Source organism: Oryzias melastigma, linkage group LG6, assembly GCF_002922805.2.
Source record: "Oryzias melastigma strain HK-1 linkage group LG6, ASM292280v2, whole genome shotgun sequence".
Taxonomy (NCBI): domain Eukaryota; kingdom Metazoa; phylum Chordata; class Actinopteri; order Beloniformes; family Adrianichthyidae; genus Oryzias; species Oryzias melastigma.
The window spans coordinates 11,711,775-11,736,616 of NC_050517.1; the positions used below are offsets into that span (position 1 = coordinate 11,711,775).

The 24,842-nt window shown below is 38.8% G+C and overlaps 1 protein-coding gene across 5 annotated transcripts; it reads right to left on the minus strand.

Annotated features, from left to right (window-relative positions):
* Positions 1 to 67: 67 nt before the first annotated feature.
* Positions 68 to 23,800, minus strand: slc6a13 (solute carrier family 6 member 13). Of its 5 annotated transcripts, none has more exons than XM_024281628.2 (16): positions 23,263 to 23,799; positions 19,681 to 19,759; positions 14,165 to 14,374; positions 12,901 to 13,035; positions 10,373 to 10,513; positions 9,038 to 9,119; positions 8,704 to 8,836; positions 8,353 to 8,487; positions 6,655 to 6,758; positions 6,439 to 6,563; positions 5,523 to 5,635; positions 5,254 to 5,391; positions 2,618 to 2,720; positions 2,337 to 2,437; positions 1,983 to 2,153; positions 68 to 1,249 (listed from the first exon to the last, which is right to left on the minus strand). In XM_024281628.2, exons 2-16 carry the CDS (start codon positions 19,685 to 19,687, stop codon positions 1,088 to 1,090), a joined length of 1,860 nt encoding a protein of 619 aa, XP_024137396.1. In that variant the 5' UTR covers positions 19,688 to 19,759; positions 23,263 to 23,799; the 3' UTR covers positions 68 to 1,087. The 5 variants fall into 5 exon arrangements, with proteins under 5 accessions (XP_024137396.1, XP_024137397.1, XP_024137398.1 ...); XM_024281629.2 differs by lacking the exon at positions 23,263 to 23,799 and adding an exon at positions 17,304 to 17,492 and having other exon boundaries at positions 19,681 to 20,522; XM_024281630.2 differs by lacking the exons at positions 19,681 to 19,759; positions 23,263 to 23,799 and adding exons at positions 17,304 to 17,492; positions 17,576 to 19,341.
* Between the last annotated feature and the right edge of the window lie 1,042 nt (positions 23,801 to 24,842).

Here is a 24,842-nt window from a genome sequence, read left to right on the forward strand (position 1 = left end):
ACAATATTTTAAGTTGTTGATATGAGGTCCAAAAGAGAGCAAAAATCACTCAAAACGTAGACATTTCTCAAATTAGAATATATTTATTTGGTCAAAATAAAAAGTTTCAGCTTATAAAGGTTATATTTCTAGAAGAGTTCAGTAATCACTGATCATACATTCATCCCATGTGTACAGCAGAAAGAGATGACATAGTATAATGATACTTTTATTTTTATTTTTTTGGAATGAAACCCTTCAACAAATCTCCCCAGCTGATATTGGCACAGCAGTGTCTTCCAGATGCTTCAGTTTTATATGATTTAGTGCATTAGATATGAGGCAAACCCGGCTACATTAAAATCATATCAAAATCAAAAATACTGATATGAAGAAACAAACAAATGAACAAAAAAACATTTCAGAAAATCACAAAAAAAGATGAATCCACAATCCCAGTCTTATTAATATATAATAAAAAATAAACTCAGTTCAGCTGTAATCTTTTTAGATAGCTGTAAATGTAAAACCCAATTCATGCATCCTCAAACTTTTGTAAAAAAAATGGATTTCATTAGGAAAGTTCTTCACAGTACAGTTAAGACAAAGCCATCACCATGGTAAACCTGTATACAAAGTAAAGTCACGTGGTGCATAAACGTAAAAACTTCAACTACATATGAGTACTCAGATTAGCCCTGTCTATGCAGTGTAAGGACACTTCACGTGTTCCATCGGCTGCAGATCTTTGCAGTTAGAAACAAGGTAAATGAAATGCCACGTCAGTATAACTGAGCATGAGAGATGTCCATAGCAAGTGAAAATGCTTCCTTAGAAAGCAAACATGAGCAAACATGAACTCTTTGCTGCTAAATACTTATAGTGGTCACACTGTCAAATGTTCTACTTTGAAACTGGCATATGAGATATAAAACAGACACAAAAACTCTTATTTTGAAGGCACCATATGATGGAGAAGGCTGCAGCAGCAAGTCCACGCATGGAGGTGAAGGGAATGCATCTGCACCTGTTGGGCCACCTTTTCAGGTGACGGAGAGATGGTTTTGGAGGGATCGTTCATCCTGACATTAGTTTGACCATGGGGGCTTCAGCAGTGAGATTCTTTTTCTTTAACCGGTAAGTAGCCTTCCTTTGAAGCAGCTGTTTTCTGACTATGGCTGTCTCCATCTGCTGCAAAGCCCAGCAACCTCTCCTGCTCCCTCTTCATCACGGGCAAGTCATTGGACGGCGTGGTTAACAGAGCAAGGCGCTGTGGACGGAAACGTTTGTCAAGGTTATTCAGTGATTTTTTTTTCCTGCTTTGACATATTATAGGTTAAAAATAAAACCTTTACTTTTTAAAAATTCATGCAAGTTATTTAATTTGTTACTTTTTTCATGAAAACATTTTATTTTTATTATATTATCTACTGTTCATGGAATAAATATTTGTTATATCTGACTCCACGCTTCCTCTACGTCACACACAAAATTATTTCTTAAATCTGGAGCTGTTACCTCTTTGAATCTGTACTGGATGATGTCTGTTTTAATTATTTTTTTTTTTACATTTTTCCTTGTTTTATTTTTTTCCGATAGCTTTGCTGAGATGAAGTGGGGAAGGTGTTACGCTCCTGGTTCTTCACCAGGTGCTTTATTCGCGGTTTCACATATACACATACTGTTTGTATATATATATATATATGTACAGTTTTCCCCCCGCATATTCCCATTTCTTTATTTGCGGTTTTATATATATATATATATATGTATATGTGTGTAAAGCCGCAAATAAAGAAACAGGAATATGTGGGGCGAAACTATAGATATATATATACAGTTTCGCCCCGCATATTCCAGTTTGTTTCGCGGTTTCACGTGTATATATACTTTATTATTTTTTTTTATATAAAAATGACAAACTTGGTTCTTCTAAAAACATCAATATGAACATTCTGTTTTCTCTATTTTTTTTTTTTTTCTGTTCCTTCATTGTAACTTACTTGTGCTAGAGTTCCTGGAGTGTAGTAGAGTTTTGCTGCCATCCACAGAGGTATACACAGCATGGAGGTCAGCGCTAAAATCCAGCCAATCCCATTCCCCCACCATGGGTACACATAGGTATTGTTGTACTTCAGAGGTGAGTACTTAATGAGCGCAAAAGCAAAAGTTCCCTGGGAATAAAAGAAAGCAAGAGAAAAAAAATCCACATTAGAACCATTTTAATTAATAGCTTATGTTGAAGAATATGAACTAGATTTGAACTACAAAGCTGCACTTCAAACATTGACCACTAGAGTCTGCTGTTGTCAAAGGAGCTTTTACTAGTTCCTAGTAAAAAGGAATTTAAAACTCACAAAGCATGTGGCAGGAGTGAAGAAATACCAGCAGTATTTGATGATGGGATTTGGGCGATAACCAATCATATCCTCGATGTTGTCATAGAAACGATCAGCTCCTATGAAGAAGAGATAAATAAGTTGGAATTTTGTGATTTATTTCATTTTAAAGCTAATTTAAATGAAAACACACTAAAATTTGATAAAACAAAAAAAAAATTGTGCTTTATGAGCTTTATGAGCTGTTTAAAAAAATTAAGTTATACGAAGAAATCTGATGACTTAAACAGCACACTCACCATAAACCCAAGCAATACAAATGGTCTCAAAAATAGCCACAAAGAGCAGACACATCCCACTGGCCGCGTAGTAGTCAAAGAGCTGAAAAATGTACATGCCGCCCTGTAGACACAAACAGTTCACAATCATAAAGGGTTGAACACATGAAAGAGCACATGCACATGCTTAAATCAACTTTCACAGTTTATATCAAACTTTCACAGTTTCCTCATTTTGGTGAGATCTGTGCAGTCAAACTGCATGGAATACTAATAACAAAAATAGAACTATTATTTTGAGGATGTGCATCTCCTGATCTAAAGTTAAGGTCTGTAACTCTACTTCCAATAGTTTTCTTGGATGTTTAATACATTTAGTCACAATTCTTTATAAGTGTCAGATAACTTTTATGTCTCTATTACAGATAAATCTGTTTTTCTTTTTTCTAGATGATGGAATTTGCAGAATGTGTCAAGCTTGCAGGGAGATAATTAGAAGAAGAAGCTGGATAAATTCTGCCAAGACATTTAAAGCATTAAAAACATTCTGAATGCAGATGTTACAGAAGCAAAACCAGCTGAGAATTAACATTTAAGATCTACAGACTGAGCTCCCAAGTGACAATCTGGTCCCAGTGTTGTTATAACGAGACAGTCTCTGCATGTAGTTAGAATAAAAATTCATGCTATGGATTTATTTCACATGTAACTGAATAATGGTTAAACAATTTAGTACCCTATCAAACTTTTTATTTCATAACTTTATGGAATTTTTCAAATAATCTTTGGCCCAATAAACAGTTAAGCTCGACAGTTTTAAAAACATTTTTTCTTTAGACTATGGTTACATATCCCAAAATGCCTCTGTGAGGCGACCTAAATCCAAGTTTTTCATCATATTCGGCAGGTGGCTGCACAGCTGCAATTTTAAGAAAAAGTTCAAGTTTTTTGGTGACTAGACGATTTTTCTCTAAGAGTTTACATCGGTCAGTAGCCGCTCGGGCATATTTTGAGGTTGCACGGTGGTAGTCGAGTGATAGGCAACATGAAGAAATTGAGCAACAGCTGGCAGGCAGCAGCTCTAACTGGATGATGTGTAAATGTCACTGGGCATTGGCTGTCCATATCAATGTCACCAACCGCCTGGTAGCGTGTGGGCCGCCTGACTGCCGCTGTCTACATTTATGAACACGCCAACGATTTTCCCAAAAAATCTGGCAGCGGCATGAATTCCTAAAGATTCCGCCGATGCCTCTCTGATTGCACAATGGCAGTTGTATTTGTGACCGTAGCATTAAATGGATGTTTCGGCTTCTGCAATTGAAACTCTCATGTTCACGCATAGCTACGCAAGTTTCTATGACTGCTTTTGGGCTCCACATTCCAAATGCAGGGCCCATGAACACGCATTGCCAGTTAAAACAGGTTGACATTTGACCAATCAGGAACTCAGATTTGGAAGTGACGTATGAATTTGGTTTATCTGGTGAACCCAGACGCAGCAATGAGCCTAATGACGTCTGTGTTTGTTTTTAAAATATAGATAAACGAAAGTCACCTCTTGACATGACAATAATCCATATCCCCCTTTGCAAAGATGCTAGCAATGAACTGAACAGTTTATTTGTTCAAACCACAAATATGACCACTTTGACATTTCGCACCTTCCAACTGTAATGGACATGCGCTAGTAGACTGTAGCAAAAGAAAAAGAAGAATAAGCCCCTCCCTATTTGTCCAGTGTGAAAACCATGAGCTAAATGTTACAAATCAGATAAAAATGCACAAAAAAAGAACACACAAAGAATGCCCTAACAAGCTATGAATGCACTAAGAACATACTACAGATGCACAGAAAATGTGCTGTGAACACGCTAAAAACGCGCTAAAAACTTGCTAAGGACGTGCTACAAACGCACTACGAATGCACTATGAGCATGCTAAAAACATACTAAAATTGGGCTAAGAACAAGCTAAGAATGCACTAAGAACGCACAAGAAATAGACTTAGAACAGGCTAAAAGGTGCTAAAACAAACTAAGAGCATGCCAAAAACACAATAAAAACTTGCTAAGAACGCTCTACAAACGCATTACGAATGCACTACGAACACGCTAAGAACGTGTTAAAATTGGGCTAAGAACAAGCTAAGAATGCACTAATAACACGCTAAGAACGAGCTAGGGAAATGCTTAGAACAAGCTAAAACGTGCTAAAAACGAACTAAGAGCGTGCTAACATGCCAAGAACGCACTAAAACCTTGCTAAGAACGCGCTACAAACGCACTTCGAACATGCTGAGAACGTACAAAAAACATGCTGAGATCAAGCTTAGAATGCACTAAGAATGCAATAAGAATATGCTAAGAATGCACTACAAAGTACAAACCTCTAAGAATGAGCTAAGAAAAAGCTTAGAACAAGCTAAGAACACACTAAAAACTCCCTAACAATGCACTACGAATACCCTAAGAATGTGCATGTTCATAGCTTTACGTACATTGCTCTTTCAGACTTAAAAGTGCTTCTGTTTTTATTTGGTTACTTGTTACTTGTTTTAAAGCTTCTGCTTTTGCTTTAGGCAGCGTACCTTTTTATTTTCATTAAACTGCCTGTTTGTTAGATACGACTTATTCTCTTATGGTGTTAAATCTAACCTCTGTTAGCATGACAAGTCCAACAAGGAATGAAACCACAGCTACTGCCAGGATGAAGAGCTCCCGGCGGTTTTTACGGCGGAAGACGGAGGGATACATGTCTACCATGGCTGTCACCAGGCTCTCCACGCAGACAAACTGTGGAAAACATAAAACATCTATTTACACCAAGTTTAACTGGAAAATGTGCGCTTAACTTATTAATATTTTCAGAAAAAGTCAACAGTATTCTTCTGTTTGTTTTGTATACATTAATATGCTGAAATAACCTGACTGTCCAGTCCCAAAAACACGATCATGATGAAGAAGCAGCAGGCCCAAAGAGGAGAAAAGGGCATCATGGAAACCGCACGAGGATAAGCAATGAAGGCCAAACCTGGACCTGGAACAGAAACGGGTATCATAGTTAAAATCAATCAGTCAGTAAGTCATTCAGTCAGTCCGTTCATCCTCTGCATAATCCTTTGTGGGATCTACCCAGATACTGTTAGGCGAGGGCGGGGTTTACCCCAAACCATTGACTGAATGAGAAAATGGCTTACGTCTAGTTTCAACAGTCGCTTTTTTTTCACAATATGGACGTCGCCATGTTGGAACCAGTAGGCAGTGATTGGTCTGAGACTGTTTGAGTGAACGTTTCTATGGCAACCACTCTCACCAATCAGTAGTGAGCTTGTTGGAAGGCTACACCCCTACCATTTGAAAGCGGGCTCTGAAGAATCTGTCAATCAAATGTTTTGAACGCTCGACAGGAGACCACACTTTCATTGAGGCTTCTGATTGGTCAGTTTATAATTTGAAAAAATTGTATTATAGAAACAATATCTAGAAAAACAAATTGGATTATCAAGAAGATTTTTTTTAAGAAGGCAGCAAAGCAAGAATGGTTATTCTGACACATATAATGACAGAGTTATAGCTGTTTATTTCTCCACAAAAATATATGGGAGCCAGCAAGTACTTCCTGTTTGGAACACGGTGAGTCACTGAGTCCAATTCTCATATACAGTCAATGATCCAAAGAACAGGTCCATTTGGAATAGTTTCAAAAATCTTCTTTGTATTTATTATTTATAAAAAAACATCTTTCCAACCTTTTCGCAGTTCAACAAATTACAGTCAAATCAACTCTATTGAAAAGCATGATTCTGTTTTTGTGTTAATTTTAGAAAAAAAGATACAAACCCGATTCAGCCACTTCAGAGATGTGAATGTTTTGTTCGTACGACATGAAGCCCAGGATGGAGAAGATGGCGAATCCTGCAACAAAGCTGGTACCGCTGTTCAGGAAGCAGAGGCACACACAGTCCCTGGAAACACCACCACCCAAAAGATGATGTAAAAAACAGGAAAATACAAGAGGAAAATGCATGAAAGCCAGAACCGAGTTGAATCCCTCACCTGTAGCAGTTGTTGTTGTATTTGTTGTAGCTTCCCAGGGCTGTGAGGCAGCCCAGACAGATGGCATACGAGAAGAAAATTTGAGTGCCAGCATCCATCCAAACCTGGGAAGAACAAAAAAAAGCAAAGGAAACTTAATGCATTGATTTGCATCTCACCCTCTGCAAGTGGCACAGAATAGTCAGTTATGAAGCTGCCACTACATTTTCTGTCTAATTGAATAGGTGTAATATTAAATATACTCGTGGCTAACATTCCTGGAGGCTTTTTAAAAGACGAAATGTTCTACTTTCCATAGCTACAAGCAATTTGGTAAACTTTGGTGGGACTTAAATTGATTTTACCCTGTCCTATACTGAGATAATTATTTATTAGTATTTGCAATGGACATCAGGTTTATGGATGCAGTGAATGAAGACATGAAGGTGGCTGGTGTTAGAGTGGAGGATGCTGAAGACAGGCTTAGATGGAGGAAACTGATTCGCTGTGGCGACCCCTGAAGGGAAAAGCCGAAAGGAAAAGAAGAAGAAGAAGATTTGCAATTGACATCAACAGCGGCTGGATGGCTCGTTTGGCCTCATCTAGGATTGGGACATGAGAAAACCAGGGTTTGTCTCTGATTAGTTGAGTCCAGTGTGGGTTCTTAGGCAAGACCATTCACACTACTGCCCAACTATGTAACCACAAGGGGTCCTGGGTCTCCTGTGCCGGTCCCCAGCCCGGATAAAATACAGGGCTGTATCAGGAAGAGTATCTGGGACAAAAATCCCTTCCTAAAAACCACTTGTGTGAATCAGTAAAAGCTAATTCTCTATGATAGGAGGTGCCAATAGGTGGACAAACGAACAATAGCACAAGACACAAACATTTATGCAATGAGAGAATTCCAAAAGTAGATTGGTGGAACCCTGCTGTCAGGAGTCAGCACTCTGTCTTCCCCTCTGGCCACCTGTGGGTGTCATCTCCTGAGTATTGACTGCACTCCATCTCCCAGCAGCCCCAGCCCACAGTTCCTGGATGCTGCTCAGCTGTCTCCAATCTGACAATCACCCAGCTGCTTCTTAAGCAGCACTCAGAGCCAAACCCGGTGCAAAGTATTGTTTGGGCCACCCTGCCTGCAGTACCGAGCGTTTCACTCTGGGCCTGATCTTCTGTCTCTGACCCTGCTTTGTCTCTGATTGCCTGCTGCCTGCCCTGACCCTCGCCTGGACTCTGACAACTCTAGTCTCTTCTCTGATGCCTCCATGCTCATTGATGACTTCTGCCTGTCTGACTTGGATTTAGCTTTGAGGACTTTAAAATGTGCTTAGTTCCTGCCTGAACTATTAAACCTGCTGCACTTGGAACCAGCTGTGTCACCTGCGATAAACTGGTGTCCTGTCCAGTGTGTTCCCCGCATTCACCCAACAGTGGCCCCCAAAGGGATACATACAGTGGGTTCAGTTTCTAGATATCTGTAAAAAATAGTCCAATTATAACCAAACTGCATTTTTTTAAATCAGAAGCAAAGCTCTGGTTTTGTCTTTTAGTTACGCTGGTTAATTGTGAGTATTGTTTCTCTAATTTTTACCACAAAATGTAATGAGACATTTAAGAAAACGTCTTCTTTAAGAAGGGGTTTTTGTACCCTGTAACTTATACATTGTTTATTATTAATTCTTTATTATTTTAACAAGAATTTGTGTAATTATTACTCACTTGTGGGTCAGTTAGGCGTCCCAAGTCCGGGTAAAGGTAGAAGTGGATTCCAACGGAAGCTCCTGGCAGGGTGATTCCTCTGATCAGTAGGACCACAAGCATGATGTACGGGAAGGTGGCTGTGAAGTAAACTACCTGAAGGGGTGAAAAAGACCCTTTTAAACACTCAACATGCCTCATGATTCCACATTCTGACTAAATGCGATCTCTATGATTTTGAAAGCTTAAGTGCAAAGGAGGAGATGTGGTTAGGTTGTATTGGTAAGATTTTCTGTTGACTGTTTTATCATCCATTTCCTTTATGACCTCATGGTGATAGTGATGTATCCAAAGACACAAAGGCGGAGTTACCTTTCCAGTGGATTTGACTCCCTTCCAGATGCAGAAATAGCAGAGGACCCATGCGAGGGCCAAACACAGAACCAGGTCCCAATTCAAGGAGCCGATCTCTTCAATGCCTGAGGAAAGTCGCAGCACTCGGCGCCTAAAATACAAAATATGAAAAGGATGATGTGGCTTTAGAATTATCTGGTGTCACATTTTGGCTTTTTTCCCCCTAGAAAATATGGAAATGACACTTTAAAAAATTAAAATAAAGCAATATGACTCAGGATTAAATTTGGATCTGGAGAACTTCCCGGCATGTTCTGCCTCTCGAAGACATGTCCACACAAAAAGTACTTACTCCCAGAACTCAATGACAGGAGAGGTGGTGTTCTCATGGTGATTGATGGAGCTATTCCCCCTCTGAAATGCCATACAGGAATCTTGAATGAAGGATAGACAAAAGGACATTCAATCCCGTGGAGAAATCCAAGCCTTCTCTAAGGTTTCCAAGTTACACTCAGGCGAGAGAAGAAATGCTACCACTGAAACAGAAGAGTTAAGTGCTGCAGGAACATTCGCTCTTTGGAAATAAGACGGAGCTATGAATAAATGAAAGGAGGACGGGAACACCGGAACACATCACACAGCGACTGTTGTGACAGTCAGTTTTGATGAACAACTCTAAAAGTGTTGCAGCCTTTTTTTTAAGCTGAATTTCTTTTTGGCCTTCCAGGCTTCCTGCCAGGAGGCTACGAGCTAGCATGCTACGAGCAATTCAGTGATGCTCTTTCACAGTCTACATTAAAATTAATAAAGCAATAATTCAAGTTTTCTTCTACTAATAAATTAGAAGCCTATTATCAATACTGAGGCTTCATATGGATACAAATTTAAGTTAATTCAGATCTTTTTGTGAATCTTTTGCTTGATCTTTTAATTGTGGTTAAAGACCCACTCCTATGAAATACATGTTTTTGTGCTTTTAACATGTTCTTGTGGTTTTTTTCTAAGAAAATTAATCAAACATTTTTATTTCTTAGTATTTCCGTATTAAAATTGTTGTGAATAAGCAGCAGATGTGAAAATGCTGCATTCGTGATGTTAAAAATACAAGCTCTCTGCTCCGCCCCATTTTCAAGCATCCACTGGCAGATAAACAGATCCATGTAAGTCTTTGTTTTCCTCATCTGAGCCAATATCTGGATCAAAACAATGGCGCTGATATTGCTCAACATGTTTTCTTTTTTTTTTTTGTTTGCTACGCTACTGTTATCTTGGGCTTGTGAGGTGCTATAAGCTAGTGAGAGAGAGTGTAAACATAGGGCTGATGGGAGATTAGCAGAGCTAACATCCATGCTAACAGTCCCGCTAACAACCCAGATGAGAATTTCTGATGGACTCTTGCTGTGCGGCAGGATATATGTCTTAAAAATAACAACACAGGATTTTTTATTTTGGCTAAAAACCGCATAATCATAACTAAAAGACCACTGGGAATGAATTTACAGTAGAAAAAATAGATATTTCTTGGAGAGCAACTTTTGATTGATTTAGTGACATTTTAGCTGTCACAAACGAGTTCCTATACATAGCAACTAAGAAGCTGGAAATCTAGTGGCTGTGCTTCTAAAGTTCCAAGTTAAAGTATTTCTGTATTATACAAATACGTTGGTGAAAAGTGGTCAAGTCTTACCTGTGTTCCAGGTGTTGTTGCAGGATGCCCAGGGCAGATTTGATGTGAATGAGTTGAACAAATAGAAGATGGCCCAGGCTAATACCACAATGTAGTAGACGTTTAGCAGAGCAACGATCACCTGCGTGGCGTAACCCACACCTGCCACAGAAGAGAAAAGAACAGAAACATTCAAGTACAAACACCTGATGAGTAAAGGAACTTTTTTTTTCTTTCTGCGTCCTTTTGACTATCTTGCAGTTTTTTTTTTGTTGTTGTCATTATATAGCATAGTCATTTACAATTATTTTAGTTTTTAAAGATATCCTTTCAGGATAAAAATATTCTGTTTAGAATCCTTAACGAAGCTTGTAGATGATTTCTAAATCTTTGTCAATAAATAATGATACTGAGGTTGACTCCAAACTGCATCCCTACCCCCCGACTCCTCCCTATTGCTCCAATTCTAGAGGCATCTGAAGTGGTAATAGCGTCAAAAAGTGTTTTTTAACAGAGGAGCTGTAGCGACTTAAGGCTGGCTAACCCTCCATCAGCAGAGTGATCCGCATTCCTAATGTGGCGCAGAGGAGAAATGCATTTCTTCCAGTGGGTGAGCTCTGAAGAACAGAAGTTTACATATAAATGTAAGTGATGACTTTTCGTTTTTGCGTTACTCTTTAATGTTATAAAACCGATCTTATTATGTATTTTCTGAGCGCTGGCAGCTAAGCGCTAACAAAGCTGAGCGGCAAAAAAAAAAAAATGTTATAGTGCAGGAGTGCAACAATCACCTGTGTGGCGTAACCCAGACCTATCTAGTGAACATCCATTGAATACAAGCATTTTACGATGTCTGTTTGTGACTCCACTGTGTTTTGATGATGAAAACATTGATGGTTTATTAAAAAAATACATTTAACACTTTTTCTTTTTTTTTTTTTTACAAAAATTGTTCAAAAACAATGCATTGTAGTCTATATTTGCCAACGTAGTATCGATACACAATGGTTTTTCAAAGACTTCTGGGAAATTTCTAGAGCACTCGGTTTGGGAATCGTGGATTCAGAAACCCCTTAAAAAATGGCAAGTGAAGGAATTTTTTCCCATATCTGACCGCTTGGAAGGATAATTGTAGGTATAGGGAGAAGACAGATTTGGCCAAATATTAACTCAAAGGTTTTTTGTTGGGGGAGGCAGTGCCCCCCTTTGCCACCATGTAGCTCCGCCCCTGAGCCTGGAGTATTTAATGCCAGTAAAAATATATGGGACAAACAAAATGGTGTGAGCTCTGGTGCATTCTCCTTAATGATAGTTGCACACTTGAGCTGCACATCCAGAAGTCCATGCTGCAAATCTGCATCATCATTGAGCAATCCAGTGTTGGAAGTGACACACTGTTTAAGAAAAAAGGTGATTTACGACATTTGGGCGTCATCTTCTCCCATAAAAATGTGTTTATTGTTGGGAGTAACAATGTTCTCTTTATCTCAAGAGGAGTTGAACAAAAACGGATGAAAAAAGTTGGCATCTTTAATGACGCGTGTACTTTTACTTTCCTTGAAGGCCCAAAGCGTGATATAGTCACAGTCCCATTCACCCATGCGCACACACAATCACACACTATAACCACAAGAAGCAATGTGAGGTTCAGTGTCTGGCCCAAGGACACTTCAACACGTTTGGGCAAGGTGGGAATCAAGCCTGTGATCTCAACCACTAGGCCTTTCCACCACATTTACAAATGTAAATTGCTAATGTGTCTTTAACTATGGGAGGAGGACAATCACAGTCTCACCGTTTATTACCTATTTTTATTTTATTAATTCGTTTTTTTTGTTTGTTTTTCTTCTCTTTTTTCTGTTTTTTTGTCTTGTTTTGTTTTAAAGTAGCCACATTGCTGCTTTTGTTGTGGCTTTTTATTATTTTGTGTACATATCTGTCTGATACAGGGATTTACTATTTCTATGTATAATTACTTTTTCGAGTTTTGCACCTGTTTGAAAATACAAAAAAATCAATAAATAGGGGGAAAAAAAGATGTAATTTTCCTAAACAGAAAAAAAACACCCCAAAAGAAATGTAAATTGCCCCTATATTAAAATTAAACATTTTGGTAATAACGAATCTTAATTTTGAAATATGTAGACTGAACTATAAAATCCATGTACAGATTTAAAAAATCATGAGCAGAATGGATGACACTAGAACTTTTATTTTGAAAAATAGGATTTTGTCCCTTGAATATTTTATCTAAAAGCTTTCAATAGGTTGGGAGCAAATATAGATTAGATTAAAACTATATGTTAACCCTTTAACTCCTGAGGCGGTAAACGCAAAATCTTTAGCATACTGTAACTTTTCAACTATTAAACAGGATCAACGTTATTCCAGTAGATTCTCAAGGAGAAAAGCGGCTCGACGAGCCGCTTTTCTCCTTGAGAATCTATTGGAATAACGTTGATCCTGTTAACGGTTGAAAAGTTAGAGTAAATCAAATACTGGAGCTCCTTTAGTTAAAGGGTTAACCACATTTGTGTTAGGGGTGTTACCTTCAAACAGTGGACAGATTTTCCTCCAGCAGGTGATGCCTCCCTCAGTGGTGTATTGACCCAGAGCAGTCTCCAGGAAGAAGACGGGAATGCCACAAGCAAACAGGAAAATGAGGTATGGTATAAAGAAAGCTCCTATGAGAGGGATCAAAACTCAAGGTAAGAAACAAGGTTAAATTTTAGCAAGTATATATCAGGAACAAAGGTTTTCCAGACATTAGATTTATGGTAGAGCTGTGTGAAAGAGTAACAGAGTTTGATTTAAAATAAAAAAAATGCTCATTTCATCACAAATATCCAGATAGTTGCTATAGATCAGGGGTGTCAAACTCAAGCGTACATAGGGCCAAAATCCAAAGCACACCTTAGGTTGCGAGCCGAACAGGATAAGCATTTACTGAAAACAGTAAAACAAAATTTTTAAATCTCTAAAACCGTAACTTTTTAACATAATTATGAACTAGATATATAGCATTATCAGCGATAATGCTAGTGTGAATGCTGTAAGCTGAATTTGGACGTTGAAAATGCTAGTGCTGATAGCTAAAAATGCTAAAATTGATACTATGATTAATAGCATGATACAATGCTATGATTAATAGCTAAAAACGGTGAAGCGCATTGCTGAAAATGCTGAAGCTGATAGCTGAAATCACTGAAGGTAACTGCTGAAAATGCTGAAGCTGATAGCGAGCTAAAATGTTAGCTAATCTCGAAATTAGCCTAACAACTAAAAAAAAAAAAAATAAAAAAATTAGGTTAGCTAGCATGTACAGTAGCTGGAAAATAGCTCAACTTCAAAATAGCCTATAAAACAGAAAAAAGCCTAAATTAGCCAAAGAGCTAGCACGTAGCCAAACTCCAAAGTAGCCTAAAAAAATCAAAGTAAATGCAGAAATAGTCCAAAAAGCTATTAGAATGCCAATTTTTAAAACTTTAAAACGGTAACTTTTAAACATAACTATGAATAATAAAAAGGCAGGAATATTATTCCAGAATAAATCAACTTAAATAACTTTCAATATTTTACTCTCCATAAAAATACATTTCATCAAAATTATACAAGTTAGAAATAAGTGAAAGATGATATTGGGCCATCAATAACAATACAATAAAATGATCTGGAGGGCCGGATTCGGCCCCCGGCCCTTGACTTTGACACATGTGCAATAGGTTGTCCAGTGGTATTCTTATCTGTCAACTATCTGACCTTTTTTTTTGCTTTTTTCTTCCCAAAATGTGTGTAACCACTCATGACACTCACCTCCTCCATTCTTGTAACAAAGGTAGGGGAACCGCCACACGTTTCCAAGGCCAATAATCTCTCCGGCCACAGACAGAATAAACTCGATCTTGTTGCCCCACTGACCCCTGTCTGTCATCTTCTCCTCTGTGCTGGGCACAATGTCCAGAGGCCTGTTAAGGCCATTTGACTTCTCCACTTTCGACATGCTCTCCACATCTGCTGGGTGACCTGGAAGTTTATTGAAAACCACACAAGTGTAAGAAAAGGTTCAGATGTTACCAAAACTGGGACATGGGGGAAACATTTCTGAGACTGCTGTGGTCTGGGAGATTTGCCATTTCACCATTTTAACGGGACACAGGCATATTTAGCCTAAAAAATAACAGTTTTGTTTTTAAGCGAGGCAAGAGCAAGGTATTTTGGGTGTAGCTTTACAGCTAAAAGAGTCACATTTATCCTGGCCTCAAACAAGATAAGATTTTATCATCTGTTAGATTCCACTTTGAGTATTAAATTTACTGACAGGAATACGTATTGTGTTTTACAGAGTTTTAGATTGGGACCAGTTTTGATTTTTGGTTAAAACAGATTATCTACATTTCCACATAAGAAGAACATAAATAATAGTTAGAGATTTTTTTTTTATTTTATTTTTTTGTTTTGACTGGATCCATTTTTCATTTGACTATGGACTTGATCATCACTCGTCCCTCAGCTTTATCTGAATGAACTCTTTCAAATACGTAGTTGTAGAAGCTAATCTTTCTTTAACAGTTCTGGTATCGCCTGTCCGTCCTGGGATAGGATCTCTCCCTCATGTGGGAATCTCTAAGGTTTCTTCTTTTTTCCTGACTCAGGTTTTATAGGAGTTTTTCCTTACCGAGAGGGAGGGTCTAAGGGCAGGGATAACCAGTTTATTTAGTCTTAGTTTTTAACTATTGTTCATATTTTATGACTAATTTTCTGATCCGTAAAATTACCTGTATGAAGCCCAGTGAGGCAAATTTTCCGTGTGATTTTGGGCTATATAAATAAGATTGAATTGAATTAGAGGAGCATTTTAGAATGTTCTGCTATTTACATTAAAATCTATTTTAAAAGGCCTATATCTAGAAGTAAATTTACATTGGGGCTATTTGTGAAATATTTATTTTATATTTTTATTTTATTTTTTTTCTTGTTTTAATTGATTGATATTAAATGATTCCGAAAGCCAATTCTAAAATCTAAAATAATAATTGTTTTCAATTCAAAAGCTACAGAGTCCTGTATATTATATTAAAAACAAACCATATCCTGGTAAATCTGTTCTCTCAACAGTATTAGTATTAGTATTGTGTCCCCACAAAAAGTCATTCTGTGGCAACGATTCATTACTTTGTGTGCAAAATTTGTGCTACGTGACCACAAATTGATATTTTATTAACATTCTATGGACAGAAATTACTATTTTATTATCATAAATTCCACTTCTAATTTGCGGCCAAAAAAGCATATTTGTAATCACAAAATATGTATCTGTTGGATCAAAACACTAATTTAATGCACAAAAAATACTAATTCGAGGCCACATGGTACTGATTTGTTCCCAAAAAATTGTATATTTGTGAGTACAAAATGCAAATTTGTGCCAACAACATGACAATAAAATGCTCAATTTGTGGCCATAAAATGCAATATAGTGTCCATAGAATCCTTATTTATGTGCACAAAATGCTACTTTGCACAAAAATAAAAATTGTCACACAAATTAGCATTTTGTGCTAGCAAAAAATTTGCATTTTTGTGCTAGCAAAATTCTAATTGGTGCACATAAACATGCTTATTTGCCAAACAAATTAGCTTTTTCTTTTAACAAAATGCACAAAAGGCAAATTAGCATTTTCCAAGCAGAAATATGCATTTTGGAAGTACAAATTAGCATCGTGTGGACACAATGATGTATTTTATGGACACAATTTAGCACTTTTTAGCATGTTATGGGCACAAATTTTTTTAGTGCTAATTTGTGTGCACAAAATTCTTTACTTGTGCCTACAAAAATGTTTATTTTTCAAAATAATAAGCATTTTTTGTAAACAAGTTAGCATTTTGTGCTAGCAAAATGCTCGTTTTCACTTGAAAAATGTAAATTTGTGCTCACAAAATACAAATGTGTTCACTTAAAATGCTAATTCATGTGCACAGAATGCAAATGTGTGCATGCAAAATGCAAATTTTTGGATGTAGAATTTTAATTTTTGCTTGCAGATAGTGCTAATTTGCTTGCAAAGTGCTACGTTGAAAAAAAACATATTTGTCACAAAATGAGCTTTTTGTGCTATAATTAGCATTTTCATGCCCACAAATGAGTATTTTGTTAGCATGTTGTTGGAAGCAATGTACATTTTCTGGTACCTGTTAGCATTTTTGAGTGTTAATTTGTGTGCACACAATGCTAGTTTGTTCCTACAAGAATTCTCTTTTGTGCTCACAATATGCTAACAAAGTGCTAGTTTGTGCCCACAATTTATTATTTTGAGTGAAAAACGTTTTGTCATGTCAAATGCTCCATATGCTCCACTGCTGCCTGCAAAGAATTTGATTTTATCTTTTTTGCTCCAGCCTATTTTTTTGTCGGGTCAATTTTGCCTTTTGCAGGTGTCTGCAAAACAAAAGCAACAATACCTGCCAGAGATCGGATTACACCATTCAACTGTTTCTTAAGTTACAAAATATTTTACTTCTTTGTCTGCAGAAATTCCGTGGGTGTTTTAACAATTCCTTTTTTTCATTCCACATTCTTTAAACCAACCAGTTAAATCTGAGCAAACAAAGCATATCTACAGAAGTTTTTAACGGAACATGTTTATCCTTAAAGCAAACAATCCCAGTGTCATTATGGATGAAGAAACTTTTTTTTGTTGCCTTGCTGTATTTGCTTTTCTAAGATTCATTACCTGGAAACCGTCCCTTGTCTACCTAGAAGTGTCCTTTTCTTGGAAGTCTTCCAGTGTTTACATAACCATAGAACGCTATCTTTGATCATCCTCAGCTTTTGCAACAATCTGTTTAAGTTGCAAAATTCCTACATATGTAACATCAGTCACAATTTGTAAAAAAAAAAAAAAAAGATTTACATATTTGCACAGAATCAAGAAAAAAGGTAGTTCAGTACCTTGTCTTCACCTCAGATGTGCTCTTTCTGTATTGGATGTGCCGTATCTCATTATGTGTGTCTACGTGAGCCTTTCGTCTTCAGTGGATTGGGTCAGTAGAGGCTTGAGGTTATGTGACCATGTTTGAAGTCGAATTAACCATCAGCCACACATTGTTTTTGAGGCCAGCGTTGCTAAAGAATTACCCTCTGTGGAGGAAACAGACAGCTCACTGACTGTGCTCACTCCTGTCAGCTTGTATTAGCAGGCTCCTCACCAGCCCCTCTCATACCCCTGTGCCCCCTTTTCCCTCCTTTGGAACACAGCACGATTGATACGGCAGCCTAGATTGGCACAAATTGGTCACCACTCTGCAGCAAATCCATATTTGCTTGCTTGAATAACCTAAAAAAAAAATCAGAAAACAACACCTGGAATGGAAATTCCATTCATCCTCCCTGTGTCTTGTGTGAAGCCACCTTTAGGAATGTGCTCCTGCTGACACAGAGGTTACGCACAAGGGTAACTTTTATGTGCTGTGTGCACAGGGTTGGACTTGGACCTGCTTTAGGGGCCAATATGTTCAAATTGAGGGCCGAGGTAAAAATAGAGCTCCTTGTTTTTCAGAGGGCACTTGGTGGGAATGAAGGCTTAGCGCAACAAAAGCAGAGTAGCCCTTTCTTTCATGCTGGCAAAACGTCGTCCTCATTGGCCAGATCTCAGTTTCCCCTCCGTTCCTCCTCAGTTTCTCTGTGCATCAAGAGCTTTAAGAGCGGTCGCTGAAAGGTTAGCGTTTGTTAATAACGAGAGGGATATTCTCATCCAAAACGATAGATTTTTGCTATCGTTGAGCTGTGTGAAAATGTCCTAAAGCGGAATGACCTCATCCTAGCGGCGCGGGTCTTCCTGCCAATAAACAGTGCCAAGTTTGTCCACTTTTTTTTGCAACTGCACCGACTGACAGAGCAACTGTTTGAGTGACTGACAGTGACCCGCTCAATGACTGGTTGACTTCTCATTGTGTTCACATCGTCACCTAATGTTCTTGACAACAAGCCAAGAACGGACCAAAAAAAACCTAAAAGTAAAAAAGACAAGATGTACCAGGTAGTCAGGTTTAAGCTTTTTTTTTTTTTAATCTGGAGATGACAAGGGAGTCATATAGGGTCATCAAATATGTACAACTCTTCCCTTAGGACACTGACTCACGAGCCAATATTTCAAACACTGTCTGTGTGTTATGTGCTGCAGGCTAGTGTTCTGCAAGCAGCAGCATGCAGCAGATTGAATTGTCTTTGAATGGAGGGTGGGAACCAAGAAGTCCACAGTCAGCTAAATTACACTGGAAAATTTAGAGAAGCATGTTACGCCCCCTTTTTAAAAAGCTGTTTTTATTCACGTGTTTTCAACAACTAAAGGGGAGGAGCTTGAGCAATAATCAGTGTCTGCATTTGGATATAAAAATATTATTATTAAAATGAATAAATAAATAACTCTCCGAACAGGGGCGGAGCTGGGGTGGGGGACAAGGGGCCAGTTGCCCCCAATTTTTAACTCAATATTGATATTATTATCGATGAATATTAAGGTACACGCTTCTTTAACCATTAGTAGTACCACATCATATAAAAAATAAAAACTAAGCTGTTAAAAAATCATAATTTATAACACACAGGCGCACATAAAATCTTACACCACTTTCTCCAAATAAAGGTCTCACATTCCGTCTTATTTTTTTGGCGTGCCATTTCATGTGCAGAGGCAGCAAACGAGGCTCCCTTTACACGTGCCGCACACACTAATCTGTTCAAAATGCGCCGCACTCATAGGCTCTGGCAGCTGGAAGATGCACAAGTTACACAATGTACAGTGAGGAAGAGTTCCACAAGTGGCTCGCACGTCTATGTGATAGTGGACGTTACATCAAACTTGAAAAGCAAAACCACTGAAGACAATCACATTTTACAATATCAATGCAGTGAATTTTTCATTTATAATCCTTTGGGATCCTAATCTGCTCATTTTTAAATAATGACAATTTATTCCAAAGGTAACTTTTAAGTCTAAAATGGAGTATTAGTGCAGAAAAAGAGACAGATTTTTGCTGCTTTTTTTTACATAAATGTTTAATCATAAAAGAAAAGTAACAATCCTGGAAAAGCAACAGTAGTAATCACAGATTACTAGAACTTTCATTGACATAACTTCTGAAGACAACCTCAAAGACAGAAAAAAAGTCTTTGACTTTCATATAAAAAATTTTCTTTGACTAAACCAGAAAATCCCATTTAAAGATGACTCCATGTTCTATATTAGCAGTATTTCACTTCTTTTTGTTGCTAATCTATGACTCAACCCCCTCACTTTTTTAAAGAGACAATCAAGTAAAGCACTCACCTTTCATAATGCTGTGAAGTGGCACTTTCCCGAGGAGAGTGGGGAGTCATATGCAGGCCTGGTACAGTTTCAGGTTTCACTATATAACACGCACGGAGGGGCGGAGAACAGAGCAACTCAAAACTTCGCAGCAGCCTATACAGAGATTTTCTCTCAGCCTCTCTCTTTGGAAACACCCCACTTTTTTCCCCTCATCATGACCCCCCCATCCCACTCACACACACACACACAGACTCCCTGCAGGTCTCTGAAGGTTCTGTGCTGCCTCAATGTGGTGGGCTGATTGCGTAACCTTTTGACACATTCATTCGCACACCACCCTCCAAGAACGACCAGAAATGAAAGAGAGGAGTCACGCTGGATTAGGCGAGTCTGTGCGTTGTGCACGTGCGTGCGCAGTGCGTTAAGTCCTGAATGCAGAAGGATTCACCGTCACGAGGACTGCAAACTTTAGTGTTGATAAATCATACACCTCCGATGAATTTGTCTAAGTTAAATCTCCCTACATCTTCCTAAACTCTAGACACGCTGAGTGCACACTCTGGAAAACAGTCTTTTTTTTTCTTTTTTTCTTTCCTTGGACAAGATTTGCTCCTCACAGACCCAGTGGCCCATTCAGAACATTTTCCCACCACAGGAGTCCAGGAAAGACTCTTTTTTTTTTTTTTTTAATTTAGGTCAAAATCTACAAGGTTTTTCGGATTGGGATTAAAATAAGAGGGCTGCACGGTGGCGCAGTGGTTAGCGCTCTTGCCTCACAGCGAGAAGGCCCCGGTTCGACTCCCAGCTGGGACCTTTCTGTGTGGAGTTTGCATGTTCTCCCCGTGCATGTGTGGGTTTTCACCGGGGACTCCGGCTTCCTCCCACCATCCAAAAACATGCTTCATAGGTTAATTGGTGACTCTAAAATTGCCCCTAGGTGTGAATGTGAGAGTGAATGTGTGTGTGATTGAGGCCCTGCGACAGACTGGCGACCTGTCCAGGGTGTACCCCGCCTTCGCCCAACAGTAGCCGGGATAGGCTCCGGCACCCCCCGCGACCCCGAAAGGGAAGAAGCGGTCAAAAAGATGGATGGATGGATGGAGTAAAATAAGCTTTTTTCATCTTCCAGGTGGAGATTTTATCCTCTCCCACCGATACTACAAATAAATAATGGATTAATATTGTTGAAATATTAGACAAAACAAAGACACCTCAATGCTGTTCACCTTTCCATATAGATCAGAAAAAGTCAATTTTTTTTAGGTGAAGACAACTTAATCTGAAGTAAAGGATGCTCAAAAATACCAACATCTAATCTCTGTTTCTCTTCTGTTTTCAGTTTTATACGTATATTTAAATGTTTTATTTTCATTTTCTGATATGTGGTACAAGATGCTCAAACAACGTTGTGATTTAAATATGTGTTCAACTTAAGGAGCGAGGGGACGAGGTGGAACAACAAGACAAGAAGAATGTAATCGTCACTGGATTACAGATCAAAGGCTAATGCTAACAGAGCTAGCATTGCTAAAGCTACTGGAACTAGCATTACTATTGCTTATGGAACTATCATTGCTAATGCAAATGATTTTAGCATTGCTAAAGCTAATGTTGCTAGAATTGCTAAAGCTAATGGTGCTGGCATTGTTAATGCAGCTAGCATTGCTACTGCTAACTGAGTTAGCATCGCTTCTGCAAACAGCGCTATCATTGCGAACCAAGCTAGCATTTCTATTGCTAATTCGCTAGAATTTCTAATTCTCACAAAGCTTACATTGCTAAATGAATGTAAATCTTAGGGCGGCAGTGGCTCAGGCGGTAGAGCGGGTCGGCCAATGATCGAAGGATAGGCGGTTCGATTCCGGCTCCCGCTAGCCAAGTGTTTGGCAAGACACTTAACCCTACTTGCCTCCAGTGTGGCTCCACTGGTGTGTGAATGCGTATGAATGTTCCGGTGATGGTCAGAGGGGCCGTTGGCGTGTACTGGCAGCCACGCCTCTGTCAGCCTGCCCCAGGGCAGCTGTGGCTACAATAGTAGTATGAATGAGGTGTGAATAAATAATGGATATACAATGTAAGCGCTTTGAGCGTCTGGAAAAGCGCAGATAAATCCAATCCATTATTATTATTATTACATCTAATTGGTGTGGATGGTTTAATTAAAGGGGCTACACCGTGTAGTCCATCAGAGTAAATTATATCCGGCTGAGCTAGCTGAGCAGCAAAGCTAGTAGCTGAGCTGTGCTCTCTGTAGAGAAATTGGGTTTTTGTGTTAGTCTGGGGGCGGAGCTGGCAGCACATGACATACAAATTACAATGTATGAAATATAAATTGCCTTTCCTTGAAAGGGGCGGTTCTAACTTTATGACATCATCCCACGTGAAAGCTCAAAAAGTTGATTTTGCATGCCCATTAAAGATAGCTTACAACATCAAAAGTCAAAGTACTTCAATGGCAGAGTCATATCAACATATACTTAGAACTAAATAAAACATTTACAATTCATCCTGATATTTACGGATTCAACTTACTATTAATTAAAAAATTTGTCAATGGTGCAAGGGAATAGAAGTTAATTCTACCCTCTAGTTGTACCACTACCAAGTTTGTGTGGCTTATTGATCCTCTCTTGGGATGACTCCTTCATCCTTTTTCACTAATTGTGAAAATTGCCTTTCCATCAATAGACCTCGTAAAAGTTTTCTTCAGAAACTTGGCAATGATTTAGTTTCCGCCGACATTGTCCACTAGGCACGTGGACACATAGGGCCTTAGGGGTGTTTGGGCACCTGCCCTTTTTGCTTCGTATTAAAAAGTGCCCTAGTTCCCTGTTTTTTTTAAGTTTTTATTTATATTAATATTAATTAACTATTTTTAGTAATATAGGAAAATATTTTTCAGAATAAGAACCATATTTATGGTGACTTCAGTTTCCTCACTACAGGTCTGAAACTACATCTATCTTTTTTTATGCAATATTTTCTTTATTTAAATTGCCCACTTTAAATGTGGTAACATTCATTTTCACAATATTTCATATTAAAATCATTCCAATCACAACAAAAATTTAGAGCACAGGATGGAAAAGAGTTCAGCCATCTGTGAATCCCAGAACAAGCGTCACATTGGGTTCAACTGTCAAAACCAGGAGAAGTAGGACCCATTTAACAAACATTTAATAAATTAACTACAAAAACCCATTGAGAAATTAAAAAAAAGAGGAAATGCAGATGACCTGACAATGTCAAACTGAAAAAGATATTCTTATCTAGACAATTAACAGAATTGAAAAAAGCTGTGGATGATCAACATGAACCTGAAGTGACAGGAGACAGAACATGATCAGAAAAAACAATCTAAATTCTCATAGCAACAGATCCACCAATCCAACATAATTGTAGGATTTTGAAAAAAATACACTTCCTGCTGAGTCATCAAGCTAGCATCATGCTAACTGCATAAACTTATGATGTAGCTTTCAAAAGAACTAAAACCTGTGTGAACTATTTTCAAAGTGATCTAAAATTATTCAAACACTGCGATGGAAAAACCCTCGATCATTCAATGTTTACTTCCAAAGGCAAAAAAATTATGCTTACCTCTCAAACTACACGTCTCCATTCTTTGGAGGATGACTGAAATTAATACTTCTTCAAAATTGTTCTTCTTCTGTGGTTTATTAAATAAAAGGGGTGGCACTACTCCCCCCAAAGAACCACTTAACCCACTCTCTCCTAATAAATATTAGTTTAAAATAATTTCAAGAAAATCACAGAACTTGGATCTACAACTATCACTAAAAGTCAACTGTGACCTGGTTTTCAGCAGAGTTCTAACCTGCAGGCAAGTTGACATCAACTTATGCAGCTGCCCTGATAACAGCTGCAGAAAGATAAGGACCTAAACAAACACTGTCTGCAGATGGAACTTTGAAATCTCTGTTAAAACCAGAAGGACGGCTGTCAATCGGGAATAAAAACATGAAACAATTGACAGAATACGGACCTTTATCAAATAAAAAGCAAAAAAATAAATTAGTAATAATAATAAAGAAAAATAAAATGACTAAATCAACTATTAAAGATGATTAAAGTAATGGGCTTTTTGCCCTATCACTGCATTTGTTTCCCCAAAATGTGATTTATATTAATGATTTTTCAAATTACAAATAATCTGCACGACTTTTGATGCTTGACCTGCATATGTTACGACCATATGTCCACTGATCACTACCTGGTGGTGAGTTGGATTCGCTGGCGGGGGAGGAGGCCGGAAAGACTTGGCAGACCCAAACGTACTGTGAGGGTCTGCTGGGAACGTCTGGCTGAGCCCTCCTTCAGGGAGGTCTTTAACTCCCACGTCCGGGAAAACTTCAAGCAGATACCAAGGGAGGTTGGTGACATTGAGTCCGTGTGGACTATGTTCTCCACCCCTATTGTCTCTGCTGCTTTCCAGAGCTGCGGTTGCAGGGTCTCTGGTGCCCGTCGTGGCGGCAACCCCCGAACCCGGTGGTGGACACCGGAAGTAAGGGATGCCGTCAAGCTGAAGAAAGAATCCTATCAGGCCTGGATGGCTTGTGGGACTCCAGAGGCAGCTGACAAGTACCGGCAGTCTAAGTAAGGTGCGACCCGGGCTGTTTTGGAGGCAAAACTCGGTCCTGGTTTGAAGAGGCCATGGAGAAGGACTATCGGTTGGCCTCAAAGAGATTCTGGCAAACCGTAAGGCGCCTCAGGAGGGGAAAGCAGTTTTCCGCAGGCACTGTTTTTGGTGCAGGTCGGGATCTGCTGACCTCAACTGGGGACATTGTTGGGCGGTGGAAGGAATACTTTGGGGATCTCCTCAACCCTGATGACACGCCTTCCGTTGAGGAAGCAGAGGCTGAGGGCATTGGGGTGGAACTGTCCATCACCCAAACTGAGGTCACCGTGGTAGTCAAAGAGCTCCTCAGTGTCAAGGCTCCAGGGGTGGATGCGGTTCACCCTGAGTACATCAAGTCGCTGGATGTTGTGGGAGTGTCTTGGCTGACACGTCTCTGCAGCATTGGGTGGCAGACAGGAACCGTACCTCTGGACTGGGAGACTGGGGTGGTGGTTCCCCTTTTCAAGAAGGGGGACCGGAGGGTGTGTTCGAACTACCAGGGAATCACACTCCTCAGCCTCCCTGGGAAAGTCTATGCCAG

Excerpts from the sequence above, each read along its gene's own strand:
- slc6a13 (XM_024281625.2), bottom strand. The coding sequence starts at position 23,284 with ATGGAGACGTGTAGTTTGAGAG. Across the intron at positions 6,759-8,352 it reads GACGCCTAACTGACCCACAA|GTTTGGATGGATGCTGGCAC; the intron begins GTGAGTAATAAT and ends TGTTCTTCCCAG. Across the intron at positions 5,636-6,438 it reads CTCTGAAGTGGCTGAATCGG|GTCCAGGTTTGGCCTTCATT; the intron begins GTTTGTATCTTT and ends TTTCTGTTCCAG.